This window comes from Trypanosoma theileri (assembly GCF_002087225.1).
Source record: "Trypanosoma theileri isolate Edinburgh chromosome Unknown TM35_Tth_27_V1, whole genome shotgun sequence".
NCBI classification, from domain to species: Eukaryota; Euglenozoa; class Kinetoplastea; order Trypanosomatida; family Trypanosomatidae; genus Trypanosoma; species Trypanosoma theileri.
The window spans coordinates 304140-314666 of record NW_021639869.1 but is presented as its reverse complement, the minus strand read 5'-3'; the positions used below and the strand labels follow the sequence as shown (position 1 = coordinate 314666).

General features: G+C 39.6%; 2 protein-coding genes across 2 annotated transcripts; both read right to left on the bottom strand.

The window, feature by feature from the left end:
- Positions 1 to 1904: 1904 nt before the first annotated feature.
- TM35_000271920 (uncharacterized protein) lies at positions 1905 to 3926 on the bottom strand (the record flags this gene model as incomplete). Its single annotated transcript, XM_029028085.1, has 1 exon — positions 1905 to 3926. One exon carries the CDS (start codon positions 3924 to 3926, stop codon positions 1905 to 1907), a length of 2022 nt encoding a protein of 673 aa, XP_028880668.1.
- Positions 3927 to 6345: 2419 nt separating this feature from the next.
- Positions 6346 to 10200, bottom strand: TM35_000271910 (protein kinase; the record flags this gene model as incomplete). The annotated part of the gene is made up of 1 exon (XM_029028084.1): positions 6346 to 10200. The coding sequence occupies one exon, from the start codon at positions 10198 to 10200 to the stop codon at positions 6346 to 6348; it is 3855 nt and encodes a 1284-aa protein (XP_028880667.1).
- Between the last annotated feature and the right edge of the window lie 327 nt (positions 10201 to 10527).

The following is a 10527-nucleotide window of genomic DNA, read 5'->3' as shown; positions in this document are numbered from 1 at the left end:
ATATATATATATATATATTTCTTGTTGTCTTGCCCCAAAGTTTAACGAAACTGTTTTTAATGACTGTATATATATTTACATAAATATATATAAATATATACTCGTACGTGTATACAAACGCAGAAGAGAGAGAGAGAGAGAGAGAGAGAAAGAAAGAAAAAACGAACAGTAAACTTTTTAAACTTCTTTAATCACAACATCAGACACAGGGTACATGCGCTTCTGCAAAAAGAAATGCAAGAGCCAATAGAAAAAAAAAGAAAAAAAAAAAAAACAACAAACATCGTACAAATATATATATGTATATTTATATATACATATAAGGTGAAGTACAGTTATCTGGGGTACAAAAAAAGAAAAAAAAAAAAGAGAAATAATAATAAGAGAGTAGCGGTCTACTGCGGTGGGGGAAGGGGGCTATGATAGCAAATAAGTAAAAAAAAGAAAAAAAAAATGTTCGTGAATGTAATTTGCATATGAGTGTGAGTATATGCCGCTCATCATATTTAGTAAATCAGATAGTAATAACAATAACAATATTGAAGAAAAAAAGAAAAAAAAAAGAAAAGAATGCAGACAAATTTGAAAAAAAAAGTAAACTAATGTGATACAAAGCTACGAATAGAAAGAGAGAGAGAAAAAAAAAGAAAAAAAACACAGTGAAGATACTTACAGTCCATTATTATTTCGTATACATTGCTGTATATATATATATATATATATATACATATATATGAATAATGGTGTAGCTTCTTCCCTTTTTTCTAATGTATGAAATACATACAGTGAGAAAAAAAGTGTTCTTGTTCTTTTTTTTCTCTTCTTCTTTTTTCTTTTCTTTTTTATTTATTTCCTTTTTATGTGTTTGTATTATTCTCTAACAATAGAAACATTCATAGATATATAGATATGTTATGAAAACTCTTCCCTCAGATGCCTCTGTGTCAAACATCACTGTAAACGCATATATACAAGTGCATAAAACTCTATACGGTTTTCCATGTTTGTTTACTGGCTGATTCTTTATATAGTTTTCTTTTTTTTTCTTTTTCTTTTTTTTTTTTTGCTTTTTTGTACTCTTCGGCCAAATTGTTCTCTTTTTATTTATTTATTTTTTTCTTTCATTTACTTCTCTCTTCATACCACAACTCTCCATAGTGGCTTCAAACTAGTACGATACTCCCTCTCTGCTGTACATTACAAAAAGACGTGTATGAAGAAAAAGAGATAAAGTGACCCCCTCCTCTCCCCCCCCCCCCCCAAAAAAAGCAAATAATGAAAACTCCTTTTTTTTTTTTCTTTCCTTTTCTTTTTTTCTTTTCTTTGTTTGTTTGCTTATTTATTTGTTTATCTTTCCAACACTATTGTAGTCATTTGTAGAGCTGGCTTTGTTAGGCAACAAGTGCTCATTAACAATTATAAGATTAATAATCAGTACAGTAATGGTATTCGTAATAAACAGCAAACCAAAGAAAGAAAGAAAGAAGAAAAGGAAAAAAAAAGAGCTTCAGCGGAGCAACTAACGTCCCAGAAGATATAATAACGATATCAGTATTACTATGATTACAAATTTTCTCTTTCCACTCGTTTCTTTTCTTTTTAAAGAAAGGGCGTAGGAAAAAGAGAAAGAATCAGAGATACCGTGATCCACATACATACTCACACTCTCTCACACAGACACAATAGAGTAAAAAGAGATAAAAAAAAAAATTATTCAAGCATCAACCCGCCATAAAACCATTTTCTCTTATCATATATATACATATATATATATATATATATATATATATTTCTTTTTTCTTTTTTTTTTTTTCTAATGACATACACATCTAAAAAGAAACAAGAATAATAATAATAATAATAATAAAGGATACAGTACAAAAAAAAAAAAAAATTCTCTCCCCTCACATGACGATACAGCAGCTGGCTTTCGGCTTGAGTTTCATATTTGGATTCATATAGGCCGGACTTGTTAACGGACATGGTCTATCCATAAGCACTTGAGACTCCGGCGTACTGTTGGCAACCCACTCTGCCGCTGGAGTGGAGGATGTACGTGTCCTTTCTGCTGTAGCTGCTGGTGCAGGTGATGGAGATGCGGTTGCTTTTGTTGGTGTTCGTACAGGTGATGTGGCTTCCACAGATGTACGTCGCAGAGATACTTTTGTAGCGGGTATTGGAGAAGTTCCCTCTGTTTTTGGTGTCAACTGCAATGGTAATGGATTTAATTTGGGTGTAGGAGGTTTTCCTGCTGGTGTTGATTTTACTGGTGTTGGTGTTGATGTTGGTGTTGGTACTCCTCCTCGGGTCTGTGATGGGGTTGTTAGTAATTCCCGTCCTTGTGGATTCTCCACTGTTCTCTTATGATTATCATCCTCTTCATCCATCTGATATTGATTTGTCTCATATTCCCGTTCTTGTGAAACTGCTAAGAGGCGCGGCAAACTCTTCTCCACGGTTCTTATGGATGGTGCTGCTGTGGATATCGCTGCTTTTGGTGGTGTTTGTGGTGTTTGTACTTCTTTTGCTGGCGTTTGTGGTGTTTTTATTGGTGTATGTGGTAGTGCCCCTTCTCGTCCCCTCTGTTGCAGTTGCCTTTCTTCTTCATATAATCGTCTTTCTTCTTCTTTCCATTCTTCTTCCGCAGCCAACCGTTTCATCTCTGAGAATGAAACCGCTTCCTCTCTCTCACCTTCACGAGGTAAAGAGGTTGATCCTCTTGGCTTCAGCAAAATATCTGTCTCTTCGGTGCCACCCGTCATATTGTAATCGCAGCGATGTGTAAATGCTGTATGGCCGCCATTTCCATTCCAATTTGTTGGCATTTCCCTCAATGGCTCTCCACTTTCCCCTGTTACTTCAATAACATCTATCACCGCAACATCCGATAGGGATGCAGCTGCTGTCGCACTTACATCACTCGTCACAGCTTTTATTTTGGGTGAAACTACAGTCGTTTCGTTCTTTGGCTTACTGTGTCGTCGTGATTTCATATATTGTCCTTCTCCAGCACGAGAGCGTGAAGTTGGTCCACGAGATCCAGTTTCATTTTCGCTTTCAGATGAGACCACCACATCAGGAGAACTCTGATAAGATCTTCCATAGAATCGTGGTGATGTTACTGCTGCTGCTCCCCCACTTAATGCATCTTTTTGAGTAGCAGGAACAGTAGCAATAGAATTCTCACGACTTACAAGCGCTGGCGATGATGTCGCTGTTGCTGTCATTCCATACATATTTTTTCGCAGTACAGGCCTCGGTGATATTACCGGCTCTGGCGTCTTTTCAGGTGGTTTTATACTTTTCTTCGGCAATATGATGGCCCGTTTCTGTGAAGAAGATGCGACCACTTGTGGTATACAGCCTGATGACTCCAGAGACTCCCCACGTGGAGTGATGTTCGTTAGTGGTCTCCGCTTCTGCGCCGATGCTCGTTCTCGCTTTGCGGTTGGGCGTTGTTTACTTCTTTTCTCCGTGCTGCTGCGAGAGACGGTGGAGCGCGGGGCGAGTCGGGAGGCCATCACGACATCCGTGTCGATGCTGGACGACGAGACCTCCAGCGTGACGACGGTGGCCTCCAGCACCGCGCCGCTCTCGCCGGGCTGCGTGAACATCTGCGGGGGCTGCAGCTGCGCGGCCGGCGGGGTGGCGGCGGAGTCCACGCGCGAGAGGCCCTCACTCACCGCCTCCTCCTCCGGCAGCTTCGCCGCCCACGCCGGCAGCCCGGCGGCGCCAACCGACACGATCGGCGGCGGCGGGGTGGTGGCGGTGCTGATGGAGACGGGGCTGGAGCCGCGGGTGGGCTCGGCCGCCTCGCAGCAGGGGTGGCTGGTGCCGAGCAGCCAGTCCGTCTGCGACTCGTTCGACTTGGAGAGCCGCTCGCAGCGCTCCAGCTCACGCAGCTCGTTGCAGAAGTCCGTCGTCATATTTTACAAGATGATAGAGAACAGTAATAATAATAATAATAATAAATGAGCAATGGAGGAAACCTAAAAAAAGAAAGAAAAACTCCTATTTAATAGAGAAACACACAAAACCTACTGTGGAAGAATAAAAGAATAGTTATATATATATAGTTATATATAGTTATATATATATAGTTATATATAGTTATATATATATATAAGCTTTTTATAAAAAAGTCCTTCTCAGACACGGTTCTCTCTCACTTTATTGTTTAACTCTTCTTCTAATATACGTTTTTCTTTTTATTTTTTCCTCCGTGTATATGTATATGTTTGTATGTATATGTTTGTATGTATGTGTGTTCCTTCTTTTGAGTCTTCTTCCTATTTTTTTTTTTTTTCCTTTGGCTTCTTGAGGGCTGAATATGCTATACGTGCTGAAAGCACACTTATTCAAGACCTCTAATAATGTCGTAGTTGTTTTGTAATCCCTCACCAATTCTTTACAATGCACACGTATATACCCAATTGTAGAAAAAAGAAAGAAAAAAGAAAAAGAAAGCACATCATAATTACAGTAGAAACACAATAGTAGTAGCAGTGGCAAAGCAAAAAAATAAAAAAAAATAAATATTCATCACATCTTCTCAATCAGTAAATAAGAAAATTCAAATAAGCATGTGTACAACGACAAGACTTGACATGAAGCGCTATATAGTAGCTCCTACAGAAAAACACAAAACAGCCGAATTTGAAAAAAAAAAGAAAAAGAAAAAAAGTATATCAGTTTCCTTATTTCTATTGTGGCAATAGTGATGGTGACAATGGGATTAAAAAAAGAAAAAAAAAGAAAGCAGGAAAAAAAAAAAAAAAAACACACATATTCTTTTCCTAGTGAGCACAGAAAAAAAGAAAAAAAAAAAATACATATATATATATTCCTTCTTTTCATTTTCCCCGTTTCAACGACTTTTATTAGATTGCTGAAAATATAGGGACAACTGGATGTGTCTGTGCATATTGATCCTTTTTCAATGTATATACACATTAATTATATAACTCTTCTCTTTCGCACACCGATATAATTTTCTACTAACACTTCGCCTTCATCTCGTGAATGTGCATTTCACTATCTTACTTTTCTCTTTAATAATAATAATACAGCTATTACCACTTTTTTTTTTTTCTTCTCAACCCCGTGTGTCTCCCAACATTGTTTGTCTTTTTTCAGTCGCAAGTAATAATAATAATAATAATAATAATAATAATATAAGGGAACAGAAAGAAGGAATGTGAAACAGTCAAGACGAACAAAACAAAACAAAACAAAAAAAAAAAAAAAAAAACATCGGTGGGGGAAGCAACAGCAAACATACTAATAATAATAAAATGAGAACGATGATTGCAGTGGATAACATATAGCATACGCACCCAACTTAAAAGAAGAAAAGAGGTAAATAAACTAAAATAAATAAAAAGAACAAAGCAAGCAAAATGAATAAAGACCTGTGGATGATAAAGATAGGGAAAAGAAAAGAAAGAACAAAAAACACACAGATACATGGAAATTATATTTCTTCCTTTTTAAGTATTTGTCCAGGAACAAACAAAGGATTTCTCATAAACGCATATAAATACCTCCAAATTACACACTCACACATACACACACACACCAAAAAAAAAGAAATACATAAACACACTATCTCTTCACTCTGCCATACATATATATATATATATATATATATCTACTATTAATTTATTTTCCGTCATACCATTGAGTCCACTTTCACAAGCGTTCTATAATTCGTCTTGTTTTTTTTTTGTTGATTTTTTTTTTTAAGTATTATTACTTCTTTCATAATCTCTCTCATTCACCTTCACAGCATCGTTAAAACAAAATTTTGGATTGCAGAACATTATCCTAAAATAAAATAAAAAAAGCATCACGAAAGTTATTATCATCCGCACATAGAAATAAAGAAGAAGTCTTGCTATCTTATTTTGCTAAAATACACACGTGTTTGGAGAGAAAAAGGGGGTGATCATGTTTTGACGTAGACATCACCACGGCAAAACTATCGTTGAGAGCGCAACACTCTGGACTTTGATTCTTCTTCTTCTTCTTCTGTCTTCCCTACTGAATGTTCTCTTATTATAGATATACAGAACCTTCAAAAAAAGAAATAATAATAATAATAATAATAATAATAATAATAATAATACTACACTTCATCGGTTTTTTTTTTTTTATTTCTTGTTATAGATTTTCTTTGTAATTCGCGCATTCTTCTTTTTTTTTTTTTCTTCCTCTTTGGTTCTTTAAACATGCCTTTACTTATTCCACGTGTTGTTCAAAAATCTCCCTCAATTTCTCTTTCCACCTCTATATATATATATATATATCTTTTCTCTCTCCCTCCTTCTTTTTTTCTCTCCTATTTTACTTCGTTGTCGTATTCGTCGTTTCTGTCTCTGTTGTATTCTCTGGTGTTATTCCTGTGGCTGTGGAGGGTGTGGCTGCGGCCTCTGTGTTTGGCGGCGTTGGTGTTGTGCGTGCGCTCTCCTCCTTCGGCCCCGCATCCGGCGGCGGCGTCCACCGCAGATGTTTGGAGAAGTGTTTGTGCAGAAACGGGTGCCGCAGCAGCTCCGCCGCACTCCACCGCTCCTCCGGCTGCACCCGCAGGCACTGGCAGAGAAAATCGCGGTAGAGACTAAAGCACTGAAACTCCTCCTGTGTCTCGGGGGACGTGCTAAACGCCTGCACCTCCGCTTCTGTCGGCAGTCCATGCGGGGGGCCGTTCATTTTCCCCACGCGGTAGAGAAATATGTACGGATTGAGATCGCCGCGGATATTCCACAGCGGCCGCTTCAACATTTCAATGCCCACGCAGCCAACGGCCCACACATCTGCCGCCGTCGCTGGTGCCGCCCCGTGAATGACCTCCGGCGCCATCCAGAGTGGAGATCCCTGCACCTCCTCTCGCCCCTCCACTTCGTGCAGTGGACCACTACAGCCAAAGTCTGCCAGTTTGCAGCGGCCCCGCTTCGTTACAAGAATATTCTCCCCTTTTACATCGCGGTGGACAATCGCCATGCTATGTAGATAGTGTAGACCACGGAGAATTTGGGTCATGTACTTTTGAATTACCGTCATGGGAAGGCTTCCAAACTTTTTCACCATTGTGGATATATTACCACATTCTACATACTCCGTAAATACTCGTAATTCACGTTCATGTTCAAGATATGTGCTTCCAAGAAAACGAATAATATTTTTATGACGTGCCGCACGAAGTACATCTAACTCTTTTCGCATAGAATAAAGAAAATCTTCATCCACATTTTCATTAACTCGAACCACCTTTACCGCAACTACCGTTGAGTAACCTGGAAGTAAACCAAGATATACTGTACCAAACGTTCCACGTCCAATTAAATTTCCAAGTTGTACTCTTTCTAAATCCTCTCGATTTATTGAATCCATCGCACCACGACGACTAACAGAGGATGTTGTAGAAAGGCAACTAGATGTACTAATTTGTCTATCAAATCGACTCATAGAAGACATAGAACGAAGAATTTCTAGTGTATTATCATTAAGTTGTAATGATACAGGCATTGAAGCAGTCCCTGCTGGAAAAAGAGAAGTAACAGATATTCTAGCATCTCCTCGGTTACGTAAACTACTTCCACTACGAATAGGGTGTTCTTTCGATGCACTCCCTGAGAGTAAATATGGTTCCAACCTTAGTAATTGTACAACCTTTGGATGACGTACTAAAAAATGATTTTGCACAACAGCATCTAAAAATACCTGACATTCTTCTCGACGTTCAGCAATAAAACTTTCCGTTACATATCGTGTACTTGGAATACGACGAGAGGGAGGTCGAGGTAATGAATGCATTATTGATTTTAATTCATGAAAAGTTGGAGCCAAATCTACAAAATAACGACGTTCAAGTGAATACAAATCCGTTTTTGTATCACGATCACGAACAATAAGTGTAAAAGCAAGTTTTTTCGCCTCAATCCCTTCAGGAGGAACTACATTACGTCTTCGAGATACCATACGTTGTGTTGTGGATTCCGCACCAGCCACAACACCACTATAATTATTGGTACTATTATTAGGAGTACCAGTAGTAGTAGAATTACTAGAATTACCAGTAAAGCGGTGATCATAGCCATTTCGAGGTGTAATAAGTGAACCACAACTTTCTTGACGTTGATGTGTTGAGAAATATCGTGTAACGGTAAATTTACTTCCTGGTGCAGAAGGAACGGGAACAGGAACAAGTGCATGTGTTGCACTCGTACTAGAAGAAGCAGAACAACGACGTCCTTTTGTAGAAGGTGATTCATCCGGTGACATGATAGATGGTCCCTCTACTACTACATACAAACGATCAATATTAACAGATAATGGTGACTTTGCGTTATCCATAGGGGTAGATAACCTGTGATAAGCTGTTGGCTCGTCCGTAAGTATTTCTTGAGTCCGTGAACCTTCTGCATTAGATGATGGCAAAGAAGAACAAGATGGCGACGGTGAGGAAGAGGAAGAGGAAGAAGAAGATGATCCTGACGAAGGTGAAGAAACTACAGGCCCACCCGATGTTTGTTCACTACGTCCAAATTGTCTATTGGCTGGATCAACATAAATAGATTGTTGCGGTTGCGATTGTTGTTGTTGTTGACGTTCTTGTTCCTTTTGCTGCTGTTGTTGTTGTTGTTGCTGTTGTTGTGGCTGTTTTTGTCTTGGTCGTTCATGCACTTTTCCTTTACTACGTTGTGTTACAGATGAGGTGGCTGAAACTCGTTTGGAATTTCTCGTACCAGAATCACTTGGTGTTATGGACTTTGCAAAGACGGCAGGTGCTGCAGATCTTCCTGCATCTACTGAAGACCGCAGAGAATTTAAACCAGAGTTTAATCCTGCTGTAGTTGCAGAGGTATAAGATGCTCCTCTTTGATGATGATGATGATCCGCAGTAGAAGCTGAAACAGTAACGGTATGAGATGGTAACTGCTGTTGTTGAGTTGAAGTTCCTCGTTTATTCTCACCGGGATAAGAACGTGCAGGAGTGAAACTCGGCTGTGCCTCTGGAGACCCTTCCTTGTGTCCCACATCAGAGGCACCTTCTAATAATCCAATTAATTCATCCGCTCGTGGAGTTTTAGGATGAGCAGAGCCTGCATCAGATTGCAATAACGGTGGAAGCGCATCAGTAGCTGTTGCTATCGTACTACGTTCATTACTTTCAGGTTCCTTCTCCTCTGCTAATAAAACGGAAAGTTTAGTTGGTACAACCAATTTTTCACGTTTTGTTTTGTTTTTTGGTCCTCCTGTACGTCCGTTAGAATTCTTTTGTACATTCTGTGCAGAAGCTGTGGGAGTTTTCCCACTATCTATAGCTGTTGCATTTCCGGTGGTCTTGTTTTCCTTATCATTGACTTTTTTACTTTCAACTTCTTTTTTATCTTGAACTTCTTTCTTATCTTCCTTTACTGTATCTTCTACTTGCTTTTTATCATTCCCATTTGTTTCTACTTGTTCCACCTCACTATCCTTTCCTACTACCTGAGGTACATGGGGTATAGATTTTCTTGGAGGTGCAGCAGGTGCTTTACGACGCTTTGGTTGTGATAAGGGAGGAGATGTAAGGGAGTTAATGGTATCATTCATACAACTATCCTCATTCGTTCCTGGCGTGGATGATCCTGCTTGATTACTCGCTGAACTTAACACATCCGTCACTCGAACTCCCGCTGCTGCCGCCTGATAACACGCTGTATGTGCAATATAATCCATAATATGCGGCTGTGATTGTCTATGGGTGACACTGCTGCCCCCTCCGCTTTCTGTGAGGGAAATGGAAGCGAATCTCGACCGTGGGGGCCGTATGGGCGGAATCGTTCTTGTCTCGCTGCTGCTGGTGTGTGTGTTGGTTGGATCGGGCGGAATGGAGTCGAGCTCCTCGCTGTCCACACCGCTCGAACTCGCCCACGGTCGGTGATCCCCAATCGGCGAAGGCACTATCAAAGTCCCGCTGGGCAGCCGCGCCCGCGTGGCCTGCGAGAGGAGTTCGTTCGCCTGCCGGTGTTGGAGCCGCACCCATTGTTTGTTGGCCGCCTTGCCAACGCAGCCGGTGCACTTCAGGCCGGAGCGGCGGAGCACAAAGTCGGAGCCAAAACGGCCGCAGACCACACAAAAAGTACGCGTCTCGAGAAGGACAGAGTCGGTGGCACAGGAGCCAATCACAGAGGCAGATTCCATATGTGAATTCGACATTTGGAATAATTACTACAGATAAATAAATAAAGAGAAATATATATATATATATATATATATATATTAGATTTCTTTATTTATTTTCCCCCTCCCAAAAACAATAAACGTCGCTAAGAAGAACTTTCCCAAGTAAAGGGAAAAAAACAATTTTTGTTGTTATTGTTTTTTTTTCTTTTTTTTCTTTATTTTCCTCTGACCTCTTCTTCTTATTCTTGTTTTTTTTTTTTTTTTGGTTTTCCCTCCTTCTCTGAGAAGGTTATAACTTTTGGGTATTCCTCCCTACTGTTTTCTCCTTTTTTCTTGCGCTTTTCGTTCTCTCTTCAGAAA